General features: G+C 36.3%; 1 protein-coding gene across 1 annotated transcript in view; it reads left to right on the top strand.

Annotated features, from left to right (window-relative positions):
- Nucleotides 1–861: 861 nt before the first annotated feature.
- CCDC73 (coiled-coil domain containing 73) overlaps nt 862–18,462 on the top strand; it is a 58,305-nt gene continuing 40,704 nt past the window's right edge. Inside the window, exons 1-4 of the mRNA XM_069016518.1 lie at nt 862–895; nt 4,252–4,298; nt 11,150–11,296; nt 17,849–17,920. Coding sequence (XP_068872619.1) covers nt 4,275–4,298; nt 11,150–11,296; nt 17,849–17,920 — 243 coding nt within the window. The 5' untranslated portion in view covers nt 862–895; nt 4,252–4,274. The remainder of the gene's footprint in view (nt 896–4,251; nt 4,299–11,149; nt 11,297–17,848; nt 17,921–18,462) is intronic.

Raw genomic sequence — 18,462 nt, 5'->3', positions numbered from 1 at the left:
CCTTTTAATAATGTTCTTTCAGGTAACCCATTAAAAATACATCTTTTATAACTTGAGTGCTTTGGAAATGTTGATTTTGTTATGAAGCATTTTCTTTACCACGTGTTTCAGCAAAGTTGGACTGTGTACAGCCCAAAACTCAAAGCATCTTCTCCTTAGTGTTGTGTGCATTTTAACCAGCCATAAAATTGAACAGTATTGTCATGGTTTAAACAAAGTCACGTAGAAAAATCTAATTTATGTAAAAAAAACCCCTGAAACCAAATCAAAACAAACCCAAACAACAAAACAACAAATATCTGCGGAAAAATAATACAAACTCGGGGCAAAATTCTCGTCCACTCACAACTAGGTAGTGGGACATGTGAGATGAGAAAAAACAGTGTCTGGTATGTCTCGAAAAACAAATTGTCTTCTGGGTTCCGTACACTTTAAAATGAATTTACATGGTGTCACCAGAGGGCAGAGTGAAGGATTTGGGGTATATCGACTGCATTTCCGTACTTTGATACTCTGTGAGCGTGCCCGGCACAAAGCCCTCACGGTGCCCGTCCAGCCGCTGCGCTCCCTCGGGGCACCAGGGCGTGAGGGCGGCCGCCCTCGGGCCTGGGAAGGGGGCGGGGGCGTGGAAATACGGCTCTTTCCAGGGAGATTTGCGCTTAGACGGGGCAGGGTGAGGCGTCCTGCTCTAATTGTCCTGGAACAACGTGAAATTAGCTGGCAGACATGGGCTGCCTCTGCCCGTGCCCCGCCGGACCCTGAGGGGAGCGGGGCCCGCTGCCGGGGAGGTTCGCGCTATAGCAGCGGCTGCTGCCCGGAGTGCGGGGCAAGAGCTCGGTGCTGGTCCTGCTGGAGAATACCCTGCCTCTGCACCGGGGAAACTGGGAAAAATGAGGTGTGTGTAGTTTTATTTGTCCTTTTTGAAAAAAAGCCGTTTTCCGGCTGGGCCTAGGTGGCTGCAGCACTGTTAACATCTTGGGCCTGCCCCGAAGCGAGCAGTTTCTTTCCTTGTTTTTAATATGTTGGGCTGATTGTCTTCTTGCTTTTTGTATGGATTGTTTATGCAATGCCCCGTGCAGAGTATGGAAATACTAATTTAATTTAGCCAGGCTGCTTGCCTCTGGGCATATGAACAGTTTTGTCCTGCCACAGATCCGTGAGGAAAAGATGTGAACACCCAGGACATCTCCTCTGTCAGTGTGTGGCAATATATGATTTATCTGAAAAAAATGACTGTGTAGGCAACAGTAAAGTGTTTTGAGGTGCAAAATTGGGAAAGTTTTAATTTGTCATTCAGTTAAGAATTAAAGCAAATACGTAAGACATCCAGGTTTACTGAGGATTTCTAGTTAAGTTCTCATTCATATCTCTCATGGTCATGGTGAAGGCTAACATGAAAAAGAGCTCTAAAAGGACCGTGTTCAGTATATTTATGTTGTCTTAAAAGTGTTGTTGTTTTTTGATTTCTTACGTCTTTTGCACTCAAGTTTTTATCACAATGTAGTGTAATTATGGTCTTCTAAGGCACCTTTACAGAAAGCTCATGCACCCTGCCTTCTGTTCTGCAAAAATCCTGTACCTGTTGATCATGTGTTAGGCTGGGTACCTAAAGAGGGGAGAGAGCTCCTGGCTGCTCTCTTCAGTCTCTGGTGTTCTGAGATTTTGGGGATTCTGTGTCATGGAGAGGAGATATATAACATTGTGTTTGGTGCAAGGCTGCTCCTTGTCTTCTCCTGCCGTTCTTGGCCGTCTGTGGGAGCTGTTCCAAACCTGGTGCTGCAGAGACATCCTTACTCCAACCTATAGTGAGATGCAGATATAAAGAAGTAGGAAATTTTTCCTATTATGAGAGTGGATTTTTGTCACTAATACTGACATTATTTATGATGCTGAGGCAGCAAAAAAATAATTTCCATATATTATGCCCCATTGAGATGATAATATAATTCCTTTTGAAGCTTTACCGTAGGGATACCAAATATTTAATAGCCGTGTTAGTATAAGTTGTGTTGAGGAATGGTTTGTGGAGGAAAAAATAATACTTGTCAGACACATTTAAAGGAAGAGAGAGGATAAAAAAATGGAACCAAACCAGCCTTCAGGGAAATCAGTCCTTTCTGAATACAAAATAGATACCTCCAAACTGCTGGAAAGAGGTTAAATATGAGTAGTGCCTGAACTTGTTGACACAGCATAAATTTGTTTAACGTTAATATTATATTATTTTAGACTGGTCCCCTACTTGGTGGTACTGAGTCTAATTATTTCCTTGTTTACTCTTGGTATAGGGATTTCACAACTATAACTATGACAAGTAACAGCTACTGCATGGGAATTCTTCCTGAACACATCCACTCTTCTTGCAGTGAGTGACATGTTCCAACTGAGAGCTGCAGTTGTGCTTGCTTTGTGCTGGCAGGCCACTGCTGCTGGACAGGGAATTTAGATGGAGGTCTAAGTGCTTCTGGTAACTTAGTCTTGCACTGAGCTTTTTTGGAAAGCAGTTTGATTTTTATTCGTGGCTGTAGTTGTAATTGCAGTGCACCCAGGACAGCACAGTTCGGTTGGTTGTCGACTAGGTGGCAGCATGGTGTTTGAAACGGACACAAACTGCTTTTGGGTTCTCTAAAACGCCTCTAGTTTTATTCTGTGCCTGTAAAATTTGGGTAAACCTGACTTCTCTTAATCCCTTGAACACTTAGTATCTCTATCCTAATAGCTGGAAGGATGCTGAATAAATATTGAAAAATATTAGGACTGGAAGGATAGGGAGAAGAACTTAAGCCCACATACAAACATGTTGTAAGGAGAAAACAGTTTTACAGTCTTAATCAGTGTTGCTGTCTATGGTTTCCTCTTTTAATTTGAGCTGAAATGAGTTAAGGTATACTTTTCTAGTTTATTAATAATATTTTACTTGTGGTTGAAAAGATGTTAATTATTATTTATGGTCTTACCATAATATTGTCCTATGAAAGACAAATACAGTATAATATGTAATTATTTTTGATTACAGAAAGTAAGGGTCCTGATAATATATATGTGTTAGCCCTACTAACCAACTTATATGATATAAAAATTTTAAACACTGTTTTTGGAACATGCTGGCTAGCTTGTGTAAGATTATATGTTTTCATCTAAAGAATTCAGATTACTGAAGGAAACCTCTTGCACTGGGGGGGGAAATGCAGATCTCAAGCAATGCAGTACTGGGGCAAGCAGCTCCAGTCTTTTTAATTTCATCCAGAATTCAACAGGTAGCTAATACAGACTTTGGAGTAACTGAAAAAATTCTTTTAAAAGTCACCCTTCAAGTTACATTTGCTATAGCTCTGTACTTGGTGGGATTAATCTTTACTGCATTATGATCTCAAAAGCTGATTTGGAGCAGTGCAATAATTGCTTGGAACCCCTATTATCACATCAACATGAAGTATTGCAGATTGAATAAGAAAAAGCTCTCAGAGGGACTTTCCCATATGCTTTCTGGGTCAGCAGTTTGGTCTTCTCAGGAATGTGTTGTTCAGCTTTCCTTTTTTGTTGTTTTTTTTTAATTCACGTGTCAAAACAGAACTGGAAATGTGAAGAAGAAAAAAAGGAAAATAAAAGTAAAAAATCCACTTAAAAGCTTCTAGGAAATTGTGAAAAGCAAAACAAGCAACCAAGACCCACTGCTTCTTGACAAAGAAAACCTAAGGGTTCTAGCAGCTGAGAGTTCTTTGTTTAATGCTTTCTCCACAATTCTGTTAAAATCTGAGACTTTGGAAAGCATTATGTCATCAAGCAGATTGTTTCAGATTACTGCTATCTAATGATGGTTTTGTCAGCAAAGACTCTAAAGCAGGTTTTTAAGGACAGTTGTTTTGCTGTCTTTTGGGGGTAGTGTTGGTCTCCCACCCCAAAAGGACATGGTACTTTCCCAGGCTTTGACAAAGGTAACTTCAGAACAAGTGTACAGCTTCCACACTTAAAATCTTTACACTTACCTTAAAGTTAAACAAATGCCATTGATTTTCGGTCAGAAACTGCTAGTACCAGAGATAAGGAGAGTTTGATGTGACTAGGACTGCTTTATCTTTGGAAAACAAGAAGCACTAGCATGTTCACAAATCTTTTCCTTGGGTAAGCTGTGCTGAATTGTAGGATATCTATTATACAGAATAAATCTGTTATTTTAAGCCTTCAGCTGCTAGAGTGGCAAAAAACCATCATCTTTACTTTCTTTACTAACAGCCTTTGACTCTGTTTCAGAATTTCTGTCCTGAGTCCTCTGGATGATTCTGTCCTGTGATGCTAAGGTAAGCTAATAAAAATATAAACTCAAAATATAGGAAAGAACATGGAAAAGGGTAGATTAAGCAACTTACTGAGAGTAGGTACAGAAAAATATTATTAATCCACCAGTAAAAGTTTGGAGAATGTTCTCCAGAAAAGCCCTGAACAGTCTGGTTCCAGCACTCTCTGAAGGTGTATTGTCCACACTTAAATTGCACACTGGTGGTAATGTTGTGCTTGACTCTTACAGGATAAAAAGCAGACACAATCCAAATTTGTGCTCTGGGCTAATTTAAAAATCCTGTAGTTGCAAGGTCAAGGAAGAGAATTACTGTTCACTTTAATTCAATAGAAGAGAGTTTTAACTGGATTCTTGTTTGTTGTTGATGAGACAGTGAGGTAGAAGGACCTTTTGCACGACCTGGGACAGGTGTTCTTACATTGTGTGGGCTTATATAATGTATGAATAAAAGAAGACTCTATGGAACTTTGGTATAAAACAATATTTATAATAAAATGAGTATAAAGCAGTCCTTTAAAATAAGAACTTTGTGTTGACAATGTTACCTGATTTACTGTAAAATTTTAAAAAATCATATAATTTCTGCATTCAAAAACCACAAGTCTGCCTCATCCCTCCTTCAAATGATCTTTGATTTTATATGATCTAACTACAAAAATACAAATATTAGATTTTTATTTTCTTCTGGTTTTGTGTCTTTTTAAAGAGTTCACATCTTGATGTTCTAGTTTAGGAAGACTGTAATTGTTTGTAAATGAACACCACAACACCGGTGTATTGATCTTGGCTGTTAGAACAAACTGTCTTATAAGACTGGCAATCCATTTTTGAAAACTGAAAAGTGTGGGGATTTTTTGAAAAGTGATTAACTTCTGAAGTTTTTGAGAACTGTGAAGGAAGTATTTTTTTTTTGTCTTGTATGATGCTATAATGATTTGTAGATCATCATAATTGCAGATAAGTAAATACAGTGATATTCTTAATAAAACCATAGAGGAGCATCTTTAAAATATAAGTTGCATGGCAGACCCCCTTTTAGGAAGGAAGAATTTTTGTTAAATAGCCCCCTGTTGTATACAGAGATGTAATTTCTGGAATTACTAGAGGTATTGCTGCCTTTCCCAGAACCTGCATTCTTGTGAAGGGTTTAGATTGTTTGCTTCGATTTGTACGTGTGAATGGAGCCACTCTCAACTAAAACCTGGAAGAATTGCCAAAAGACACGACCTCAAAGGAAACAAAGCAGGGAATTAACTCAGCACAGCTCACTGAAGAAGGTGTGTTCCTCATTACACCACTTTTAGCCCTCTGGACCCTGAAAGCAGCTCCTGGCATGGTGGCTCTTTCACAGCTCAGAAGAGTTGCACTTCTGGAGCTGTACAGATGGACTCTGGGTGGGCAAATCCAGTGAGTTGGTTGGGTTTGAGTGATGTCTGGTGTGCACAAATGGCTGTTTTTCCTAACAAAGATGGTATAATTCTTGTAGGATGATGTGGGATGGAGGAGAAAATGAAAAATAACATTTGTCTATAAATCCCTAAATTGAAAAATCAAGTAAGGCAAGATCAAACATATCTGCATACAGTATTTTTCATCCTGTAAAAGTTTAAAGATAAATAACCCTACCTACAGAAAATACCTGGATCTAAAGTAGGAAAAAAGCTCACCAATTGTGATAGGGATAAAGCTGCCTTCAAAAATTATTATTATTGTTTTAAATCAAATTGAGCCCAAAAAATTCAAGACCTAGTAAAATACATGTTAGGCCAGCTAAACCTTTACATACTGGTTCTTAGCAATGGTTCTTAAAAAATCTGTCTTATTCTAGACATCTTTTCTGTAGTTATCTTTACAGAGGCCATGCACCCAGTTGTCTTATTGTCCACATTTTATGGCACTGTGTGCCAGTAGGTTTTCTTATTATTCAGGAATCCCACCTGGCTCATGTGAGACAAACATGATGCGTGGAATCTGGAAAATGATGATTGTTTTCCTAGTGCATTCAGGTGATCTCTTCCTAGCAGAATCATGGAGTCTGGGCTTTTATGCTCCTTTTGTACAGCTGGCTACTTGTTTTCTAGTTCCTAAACTTACATGTGAGCTGTAACTTCAGAAAATTATAACAGAACTTAAGGATTTATCTAGTTTTTATTTTTTTGATATAACAGTAGATTCTAGACAAATCTGCTTTTAGTTCTCTCCAATACAAGAAGATGTTTGAACTGTATCAAAAAGACATTTCGTTGAAAAATGAAAATGTATGTAAGACTTATTATTTTGTTTTTTCTCAAACAGGCAGAGCCACTAAATGTATTTCAGTCTTTAATGATCATAAAGGGAACCTTATCCTGTGTAGGGGGATTTTTTATTTATTTATAATACTTACGATGTCTTGTGTAAAATTCAGTCATACTGTGCCATTTTTGTGTATAAATATTTTAAAAATAATTTTATTTAAAAGCAAACTATTTTTTAGTCTTCAGTTTAACATGACAAAAATCCAGAGCATACGTGTTACGCTGTAATCTGACTTGATGGTTCCACAGCAGTACTAACATCTTGGCCATAGAGTAACTCAGCATATTTAGATTTAAATTCTGGCTCTTGACAGGACACAACTGTGTATGTGGGTGTATTATGTGCCCTGTGTACCTGGATGAATTCGTTTCAGTTGCTAAACTTTTGTACTGTTTTTCACAAATAGTCATAGAAATTTTTCTTACAGCTAAAATGTCAGCTTTAGTGGGCTGCATCTGAAATTCAGAGGTGATAATGTTGATTCTTACAACTTGTGTATCTGCTTCTGGTGGGGACGGGCACATTTTTATGGCCATCCCTTTGATAAGAAGTTACTAGACTTAAGCAGGTAAAGTTTGTCCATTAGTATTTTTATTCCTCAGTTTCACTAAGCACAGAATTTAATACTTATGCTTCATTGTAATTTTTCTGGAGGCAGCATTTGCAAACATCTTAGGTTATTCTGGGGCAGATGTTTTGTCTCCTTGTGTGTAGGTAAGTACTGATAAACAAATAAAATCCATTATTATTTATTAAGGTAGATACAGCCTTAAAAAGTGAGCCAGCCTCTACTGAAATGCCATAAATTACCCTGTTTCTAAAAAGAAACTGAGGGTGTTGCAAAAATGTACCTGAAGAGGGTTTTGTAGAGAAATACTATCAAATTCTGCACACATGCAATATTGGAATGTGTTAAGTTAAATAGTAGGGGGAAGAGATTTCCAAGCAGTTTTTGTAAGATATTGCTCTTGGTCGCACTTCTGGCGTTTGAATGTTTTAGTTAATATCAAACCCTGCAGTTGTTATTGTGGTAAAGTGATAGTGTGAAATTGATGCTGTTATACTATAACAATAAGGACGTGACTCATGTATTTTATGTACACATGCATTCAACTGTAGTGACAAATGGCTTCATGCTGTGTGATTAAATGCATATTAGCATTTGCCCTAGGCATTTGATTATTACCATCTTTACTTCATTACATTACCACACTGTATGGCCATATAATTTATAAGATAATACAGACATCACTTTGTTGCTGATAGGAATTATTCTGTTTTATGGATGGTGTCCTTTAATTTTGCCTTTCATGGATTATAAAATTGGTTAATATCTGCTGAAGTGAATCACTGGAGAAGCAAATAAAGATGTTGGCCTCAGGTCACAGTGTCATTTGTGATACTGGCAAAATCTTACAGCCTCATTTATCCCTGTACATGATTGATAACACCATGGGTTAAATGGAGAAAGCTTTGCTTCCATTAAAGGATCATCATGAATGAAGACCTCCCACTTAAAAGTCAGGCATGATGAGAAGACAAGAGACTATCTACAGGTCAAATTAAATAACTTAAATAATTTAAGTGGAATGACAGTGTAATTTGTTCATTCTGTGTTATTACCCTGACCCCTATCAGGCTTATAGGCTAACTTACTTTCTAGTGCAGGGTATTTAAGATGTAATTTTTAATAAGTGCTTTTCAAAGATATAAAGCCCTTTATGGCACTTAAAATTGTGTTAAAATGGATTTTTTAATGTGCTTTTTAAAAATCAATTTTTGTCCTTATTTTGGTAAATGTAAAGCGAGTAATAGGAAAGGAAACATAGTAAATGCTTCAAAATAAGAACTTCAATCTTTCACTTTTAAAATGTTATCACATGTATGCTTTAGATTTTTAAAAAATTATTTTCTAGGTATTCTGAGAAATACCAGTTGCTAAAGTAAAAATGCATCTATTTGGAAATACCTTTAATTACACAAGAATTTTTTTCGTATTTTCTGTGGTGAAGGGCATTTATTATGTATCTTTGCAGTAGCTCTAGATTGTTGTATTAATATGTGATATCAAAAGTAGGTATTTTATTAATATGTAGGACAATTTAAATTATTTTTAAACTTCATGATTATATTTTGTATATTTTTGTTTCTAGTCAAGCCCAGTGTAAACTCGTTGGAAGGTACTGAGTTTTTTCATCTCTCAGAGGTGGAAGAGACCGCAGGGGTGTGTGGCACTGAATTCTGAGGAGGGCAGGAGGAATGTGTGTAACACCCCCGTACCTTGCAGGTTGCAGCAGCAGGCTGTGAAGCATTTTGTGGCAGTCTTGGCAAAGCAGTCTGAGTACAAATTGCCCATGAGAAAACAGTACTGTCACAATGAAGGGATGGGTGAAGACTCAATGAGCTTCGCTCACCAAAGCGTTTGTCTGTACTCACCGAATTAGGGAGGTGAACTCTTGTTTGCCAAGTGCTCCTGCTGAGATCACTGAGCTGAGAGAAAGCTGTGGATGCCTGAGGCCCCTTTTCTTCTGTTCCTTGGAGTATAGCATTAGTTTGAAAATATCCCCTTGAGAAAGTAATTCTCAGATTGCTTCTGTGATGGAAAAGAAAATCACAAGCCCCAGTGTGTATCAGTTAATGTACATTCTTCTACTGGTTGACCTGAACAGAAATCATTTCGTAACTGAAATGCACTTCTTTAAGTGCACCTGTCTTGTAGGATGAATCCTTTTTCTGAGTCAAGTTTTTCACAAGCACTCTTATTTTTTCCCTTACTAATACAGGCTTCCAGGCTTTTTCGTTTGATAACAGTCTTGTAGGAATTCATCACTGTAGGATTCCTCCAACTCCAAACCTGGAACACTAGCTGACAGCAATAGAATTAGACCATGTGTCATGTTTTAACATTATGTGTGTAAAAATCTTACCCTTAGCATGATGAAAAGTGAAATCAAGTGGCTCTGTGCCTAATTTATTGTGCATAATATTGGCATTTTAGATTTTTAATTATGGTCATCTCCCAATACTTGATATCAAATATTTGTGGTAGTTCTTCATGTAGTGGTACAACAGGTATCAGTAAGGAAACAATTTTGAAAACCTGAATGAAAGAAACAAAATAATGTGGTTTTGGGAGAGTCGGACTTCATTTATTCTAAGTTCTTTGGCTAAAATATAAGTAGTGGGCTTTTATCCTAATGTACTACTTAAAAAAAAACCCCAAACAGCTTCAGTCTAAAATGTCTGTAGATTGCCTGCCCAATGCCTGATTCATGTTGGCACATTGACACAACAGATTTGTTGCCTGAAGTGCTACATGTTTGTACATGGTTCTTATTCAGGCATTATTTGTTGCCTCTTCAGAAGTCCTTCAAACATACACATTTTGACACTGACAAAAGAATTTATATCATTCATATTGAACAGCTCAGTATTAGTCATATGTTTTAAAATGAAAGACAAAAATTAGCCTGATTTTTTTGGTCTTAGCAAAAGCATGGTTTTACTAACAGATTAGCTTTTGTGGTGGGGCAGCTAAGCAAGGAGTCAATCTATTATCCATGACCAAGCAGCTTAAATGTGATCTATGTTAGGGTTTTATTTAGACAACAGAAGAAAAAGTGGTGAGCCCTGATTTGTAGTTGTTATGGCCCCATGATACAGACCAGGTCTCTGCTCTTTCTGCAGGAATTCCTTCCTAGAGGTTCTGTGGCAGCAGCCAGGTCAGTCATAACTCCTGTGCTCTACCCCTGCCTCCGTAATTCTTAGTGCAGAAACACACACGGGGTGTCTCTGGCAGGGATAGCATCGGGTGTTCTAGTGCACTGCTGAGAATTCAGTCTCAAGGATTAAAAAGATATAATTTGGGAAAAACAGATGAGACATGTACAGTTGTTATGTTTTTGTGAATAAAATGCTGAGTGTTGAAGTCACCTCTGGTGCTGCTAACAAACCTGCTTTGTCCTTACAGAGACACCTGGGTCTCCTGTTGGCATAACTCCTTGCTTGACAACAGTTGATGTAGCTGGCTTAGAGTACAACATTTTGATACGGGATCTTGTAGGAAGAGAATCAGAGTTTTCTTGTTAAAATTCAGAAGCAGAGACTGCAAAAATTTCCTTAAATCCCTAATTTCAGTCTAAAGATGTCTTTTAAAATTGAGCCTGTCTTGTGATCTTTGACATCTTAAATGTAGACAGCAACTTTTTCATGGCACAATGTATTTGTTGCAGCACCTTCATGTCAGTGCAGGGCAGTAACTCTGGGAAAAATCTCTACTGCTTCTGTCTGCTCATCGAGCTTTTGCTTAAAATTAAAATCATGCCAACAATAAAGAGGAGAAGCAAAGGAATATTGTGAATTACTGATATCTGCTTGGTTTTTTCTACAGTATTGCACATTACTTTATAATGAAAATATTGGTAATTGCATAGTATCTATAAGTAGTAATTTTGCTCTATGCAAAAAGAATCTGCCTCCATATTTGCAGGTTTTGCAGTTTGAGTATTCTCTTACAGATAAACTGGAGAGGAAATGCCTGTCTTTATTTTGCAGAAAGAAGCTCAAAGAATGGATGAAGACTTTAAAGCCCAGGCACTTGACTCTACTCTTCCAAGTCCATCAGAGACTTTACTTTCCATTCGATTGTTAGACTTTAAAACAAGTTTATTGGAGGCAATAGAAGAACTTCGTATAAGAAGGGTAAATTTTTTTATATTTGATTTAGTCTTTGTCTTGTTTCTGTCTCTCTGTAGGTAATCATAGAAAATGCTGCATAAGTGTCGCTGAACCTCATGTTGAATTTTAAGTGATTCACCAACCAGGGTTTTATTTAAAAATATAATGGGTTTAGGTATTGTGTGTATTACAAATTTCCCTGTAGAGAGCACAAAGGCTACAGGGTTGTATGGGAATGAATTTGGTTTTTCTATAACAATGTAAGAAGTTGTTAGAGTTGATAATCAGACTATTGAGAAGATGATCTACATTAAATTATTGTCTTTCATTATTCTTTAAGAGCAGCTTTTGATACAAAATGAAAAGGAACAATCCAAATATGCCAAGCCCCTAAGTCTTTCTCATTTCATAATTGATTTGCCATTTGCCAGAAAAGTGGTGATTTTGGCTGTTAACTTGTGCCTTCAGAATTACCTATGAGGGCAAGGAGCTACAGTGATAACGAAATACACTTTATTTCACCATTTTTACATTGCTAAACTATTAAGCTAGAGCCCTACAACAATAGTGTATTAAGTATTGGGGGTGGGGGGGGTTGTTTTTGAAATGAGTTGAATCATCTTGTAGTAGTACCAAGGTAAAATTGGTTCTGTGCTGGGAAAGGCAGCTCTGTTTTCTTGTGGTTAGTTTTTCACTTTTATTTTTCTGTGATTACTTTTTCAATTGTGTGTGTATAAACATTTTTTTTCTATTTCTCCCCCTAGTGTTTCAGAACTGTTGTGTATATTGAAAGACCTAAAGTGTATTTTTCTTCATCTGATGATTTTGACCTGTTCAAAAGATGTGTATTATTACTTTTAAAATATTATTATTGATGACATGCTTGATTTATGCTTATTTTGATCTAAGTGAAATGCTATAATCCTCTCTTTAAAAGCCATAAAGAAAAGAATGACTGCCATTAAAAAAAAAAAGAAGAGAAAGGCTGCATGATGGTACTTTATTGGTGCAGTACTGTTAAAGCCTCAATGGTGTGATCCTCAGATCTGTGTTACATGTTTATTCTAGTCAAAGTATTTCAGTATTAAAAGTAAAGACTGAATAATTTAACTTTTATTATAATAATCAGAGTATACTTTACTTTATATGACCGCTTAGCTGAATTTACATTGTTAACCTATTATTGCACTTCTAATGCACTTGGTCAGAGCCTAAGGTGTTCATAGAGTGCCATGGAATTTCATCTTTTGGCATTTTTCTTTGGGTTTTTATGCCTGTTTTGTGTCTGCTGTACTACAAGAGTTTGTGACTGTGATTTTGTAAAAGTTGCCTCAGAAGGGTGAGTAATTTTTTGCCTTAAAGTTGGTTTTAGTTTCAAAATTGATGCAAATGCTAAGAGCCAATTTCACAGTTAAGACATGGTCCTAAGTTTCTAAAATAGCTGTGCTTTCCTTTACCCTAAAAAAAATATATATATTTTTTAATGTGTTTAGTTAGAAATTTAGGTAAAAATGTAAGCATTTTACAGACAGCCAATTTGAAATCCTAGGGTGTCCTGGAATGTGTTTTTGATTTGTTTTGATTTAATAATCAGTTCCGGGCTGCTTGCTTAGTATGTTTGAAGTTTGGAATATAAAACATTAGTATTTTGTAGAAGCAAGGGTTATTGATTAATATGGTTTATACCCAGTGCCATTCATTTTTATCTTTTTAAGTAGAACTTTGTATGGATGTTTTTGCTTTAAAATCCCCCTTAAAAACCCTCTCCCCATTTTAGCTATGAATTTCTAACAAATTCAATCAACATGAGGTTATTCTGTAAATTTTTAATCAGCCCTGAGAAAAAGGTAGTGCATAGACCGAAATACAGGGGTAACTTAGAGAATTACAGTGCTTGTCTTGCACCATGCAAATTTTTCTGTGGACAAGAATGAAACACACAAAATGTGTCATCTGCTCCATAAGAAAGTGGAGTAAAAGTAGAAATTCTGCAGGTTTCTTACTACTTTTCACACTTCCTTTCCAGGTTGCCTGTGAGGTTCAGTAGACTGATAGCCTGAGGGAGGCACTAGAGCCAGTACAGTGGATTTTACTCTCAATTTTGTCTTTGACCTCTGGCTTGACCTCAAATGAGATTATTTTACCTCTGTTTGCTTCTGTTTTTCTTCCCATTCGTGGTCTTGCTTGTCACTTCAACAGGAGACTCTTTAGGACACGACCTATTGTGTATTTTGAGTTTAATAAACTGCATAGAATGGTTAGTTAAGCTGCAGTATAAATTCAGATTAATAAAAATAAATTTGTGGATGAAATTATCTGTGTGAAGCTAAGACAGATAAAAACCAAATTCTTAAATATGAAAATGTTTTGAGAGACTTGATACAATCCTTACTCAATGTCATCATTTCATAATTAAACTCTCAAAAATAGTTTAGAGGAGTTGCTCCCAGTAAGTGACTGTTCATCTGTTTCATCTTCCAGATGAAATCCCAATCCTTCATAGCTGTGCAAGTTTGTTCTAAAGAATACATTGCTTAAATGATTCTGCTTGATACAGCTTCACTTTATTCCTTTGGCTATTCACAGGGTCTTTGTTCTCCATAGGAATTGACATAATATGAATATGTAAGTAATTACAATCTACAAAAAATCATGTTTCTCTTTCCCCTGCCCCACAGGGATTACTTCTCACTCCAATAGTTAGATTGTCTTCTATTTTTTCCTGTTTAGCTTCCCCACTCATCAAGCACTGACCAGGCCAGGGATTCTTTTGTGCCAGATATCGCCTTCACTTAGTTCCATGTCTGCCAGTCTTGCTCTGCAGTCAACTGAATGCATTTTCTTCCTAAGAGTCTTTTAACTGGATTTTATACCTAAGCATAAATGAGGCTATTTTTTTAGCAAAATCACAGAAACAAGGACAGCTGAATATTAGGAAAAGAAGTAAGTATGTGGATACAAGGGAATAAGCAGCGCTGAAGTTTACAGATCTCATGGCTGTGACATCCTGTGATACTGTTTTTCAAGTCAGCAAGGCATGCATTAGATGATAATTTCTGTGTTAGTAAATAATGTTGCTTTTGATTAGGAAGTGATTACTTGCAGTTGGAGAGGAGAGTGTTGTAAGTATCCATGCAGGCATTTCCAGGAATATATTTTGATACAAGAGATTTATTTAAATATAAAGGAATTGTAACCTATGCAGTGGCATCAAGGACAGACCAATGAAAAATTTCCAAAGGAAAAATGGTGGTTGGTACTCATTTCTGTGTGTCTGCTTCTGAAAAAGGAAAGTTTTTGAGGATAGATTCCAACTATATGGTTGCTGTTGGTGTTTGTTAACTGTAGTAACTGTTATAATCCTACAATCTTTTATCAGGAACAAAAGTTAGAATAATGCTACGACAAATATCTTCTTTCCTGGAAACAAAGCTTAAGAACAATATCCATGAGGTCTACTAAAAGTTGTACTGGTCTGCTTAGTTCATGATGGAATTTCTAATTATGGTTTGAAACAACCAGAAAGTGTAGTTTCTGTGAGTGCTATTTGACCTGCATGAGAATTGGATGTGCAATTTTGTAGGAGGGAGATTGTAAGTTCAAAAAAGATAATAAAAGTACCTAGCAGCAGTTTTGGCTGCTTGGACATGAGCCAGCTGTACTCTGTTCCTAAATCTGTTCAGGGTCAAGAATCGAGGGGGCTTGACCAATCCACAGCCCATCTTGTAAAACTACAGCCTGAAGCAAACACTTTAAAGAAGGCTTGACACTTTCTAAAGGTTATAACAAGTAAATAAACCATCAAATTACTCCTCTTTTATTGTTATGGTCGTCTTTTTTTATAAAAACACTTAAATCCATGTAGTCCTAAGGCATCTAATAAAAAATGAACACTTTTAAGGTTTTGTGGATTTTTGATCCCTCATCAGAGTTATATACAATGTGGTTCTCCTAAGCATAACAAAAGTGTTTTTGTCTTATTAAACAGCTGATAGAACTTCTAAAAAAAAGTGCTTCCCACAAGTTTTAAAAGCTTTCAATTCAAAATGGGTAAACTGTAAATGTCCCTTGAAAGATGTAAAAATGATGGATTAGGCTTTTAACTGTTAGCGATTTCACATGAGAACATTTTTATCATGTAATTGTCATTCTCAGTTTAAGTATTTATGATGTTTATTTTTTCAACAGTAGTTACAAACATACACATTTTTGATAGCTTCTAGGTACACCTTTATAATTTGGGAGTAAGTTGGAGGAGTGTTGTTCACTTAGAACTTTGGTTCTTATCCTCTTAAGTATTCGCAGCAAAGGACTTGCTTAAAATGGAATTTAATGCCAATTTCTTACAATTTTGAGCAATGCTTTTGCTAGTAATACATAATTTTCATAGCATTTGTTACTTAATGGCAGAAGTGGTTGAAGATTACACCTTTTTAAAAAGCTCCAAGTCAATCTCATTTGGTTTTATCACTCCAGGGATATCAGGGGAATGTATTTTCCTTCAGTACTTATAGAATAGTATCAGAAAAAAAGTCATTGCAACTCTGCAGTACTACCTGTTAAAGCAGAACTGGGAAGCATTGATAATCTTTTAAGTTCTCTTTTTTTGTTGTTTTTTACCATAAGTCATATGAAATAGGTCTCTTCTCCATCTATATTCCACCAGTACATAAGAGAGAAGCCAAAGCTAAAGAGGTTTGCTCTAGTTCTCTGTGAGCCAAATCTTAATTTTAAATGTATTTTCAGTATTTTGTATGTAAAATTCACATGAGTGCTGAGGCATATATTTAGAACCTGCAAGAATCTCTTGAAATGCTTAGGGGTAGCCTCCTGTGGAAAGGAGTGTGCTTCTCTCCACACGTGTGCCTGTAAACTGTCTTCTAATCAAGGAAGTCAGTTTTGACCTAAAACCCTATAAAAGATGTCAATGTCAAAAAACTATTTTAAATCACTTGGGACATATTTTCCTCTTTTGTTTCTATTGATAAATGGTGGGACTATGAATCAAATATTGTACTAAGTGAGAAAGGGTTGCAAAATCTACAAAACTCTTTTGCATCAATTGATGAAGTGTTGTAGATAATCCTTGAATGAAAAACTTGGAACTCTTATTCATACTGGGCTGCAGAAAGAATTGCATTTCTTAAAGATGCAGTATGTTTTATAGCCAAAAAATTTGTGTCATCTTCTTCACTTGGGAAGGAGAAAGTGCCTTCATTTGTTCTTTCAGTGTGTCAGGAAAGGTATTGCTTCATCCAGAGGTGATATCTTTTTTGTCTCATGGCAAGTTGTAGTTGTTCATGGTATTGCAATTCAGCAGAATTTTACTTAAACCCCAGTATTAAGAGAATGATCCTTTTGAGGCCTTCTTTTATTTTTCATTAAAGAGATCCATGGCCTTTTTTTCCCAAGTTGTGACTGTTTCCTAAAGTTTCTAACCAGTTTTTGAGGTGTGAGTCACTTGAAGAGTACTTGAATTTTTGCAACAATTAAGATTGCAGGATTTAAACTGTAGTGAAGTTGAACTTACAAGGGCATAAATTTGCGCATAATATATCAAAATGCACAGTTCAAGTATTGGGAGTATTCTTTTACCCTCATACAGTCAGTTTGGGCCTTATTGGAGTGTGTCCAACACAAGACCTCAGTAAATGTTATTAGTGCAGCGATTCATCAAAGAGAAGTCAGGCTTACTTAATGCAGTCACTTTTTCAAGCTGGCCATCAGTGTGCAGAGCCAAGGCAGGAAAGCAGCTTTTGAAGCTCAGTGACTCATTAGTGTAGCTCTCCAGGTCTTTGAAGGATATTCATTATTTTGACTATGTGCAATAACAGGACAGTGGTGAGTTGCTTATGACAGGCATCAAAAGCTTGCAAGAAGTCATGATTGTTCATAGGGGAACCTTTTGTTCTTCCTTTTTTTTGAGTATTGGATTTGTGAAGGAAGGCCGGAGCTCATAGAAATTGGACTCCAAAGGGAAGCTGATTCCTGTTAGGAAAATTTACTTTAATACCAGAATGTTTCAGTAAAGTTGTCATAAATATTTAGCAACTGTGATTATCAGAAGGTAACTCTCATTTGTTATCAAAAGTAATAGTTTGATTCTTGACTTAAGTGCTTCTGCAAGAACAGGGTTGGTAATAAACCTTCTTGGTATTAGTGCCTTTTGTGGATCATGGAGGAAACTTTGGACTTCAATAATGGTCTTCTCCGATTTTCTGGTAGCTCATCTTATCAATAATATATGTCGATTACCCGTGATTCTGTTTCAGTTTCTTTAATTTGGTAGGTCAGAAGGCTTCTTGGCACAGAAGATAATGATAAATATTTACTTTTTCCATAAGAACAGAAGTAATTGCTGACACAAAGTTTTCCGTTGTCCTAGGAGATGTCAGAAAGAATACAGATTCAAATGCTTTGAGCTGAATATTTAAGATGTCCCAAAGATTCTGGGTCATTAACTATGATTATCTGTATCATTGACTACAATGGATTCTTGAAGCACTTTTGCATCTTACTGAATTCCTCTTCATCTCCGTGTTTTGACGTTTGCTTTTTATGTTTGTTTTTAACTAGGAAACAGAAACTAACTATGAAGACCAAATAAATAAAATTGTTATAGAGAAACAGGAACTTGAATGGCAGAAGGTAACTTTCCTACATGCTTTTAGTGTTTTACCTGCTGAGATTTAATTTTAATATGTTAATATAAATTTTTATTTGTTACAATTCCTCTTTTTAAAGCTATTTCTATTTCTAGTAGTCGAATGTGCTAGCTTAGAATTTAGTTATGAACATCTGTAGCTTTTATTTTGATTTGGATTATGCCTAGCTTAGAAATGTGTTTAACAGGAGAATATAATAATATTTAGCATGACTTGGCAATCTTCCATCAAAAGAGGTGGAAATATTGAAGCAATAAGACATTTAGCTGAATATGAGGCATATTGACACATCAGTGTGGGGGAAGCTGTGTAGCAGCTTCTCTGTATTATGTTTGGCTTTGGCAAGTGCAAATATCAGTGCAGCAAACCACTTCACTTGCAATCTTCTGTAAGTGGCAGTTTTTCCAAAAAGTTGCTTTAAACATTACCTTGTGTGTTATCCACAGTCAGAAGTAGTGTGTCAGCTTTTAAATGTTGAGAATGAAGTATTCAGTAACATAAGTCTAACATTCTTCTCAGAGTTAG

Source organism: Aphelocoma coerulescens, chromosome 5 (genome assembly GCF_041296385.1).
Source record: "Aphelocoma coerulescens isolate FSJ_1873_10779 chromosome 5, UR_Acoe_1.0, whole genome shotgun sequence".
NCBI classification, from domain to species: Eukaryota; Metazoa; Chordata; class Aves; order Passeriformes; family Corvidae; genus Aphelocoma; species Aphelocoma coerulescens.
The sequence above is the reverse complement of the archived record's forward strand: the minus strand, read 5'-3'. Positions and strand labels throughout refer to the sequence as shown.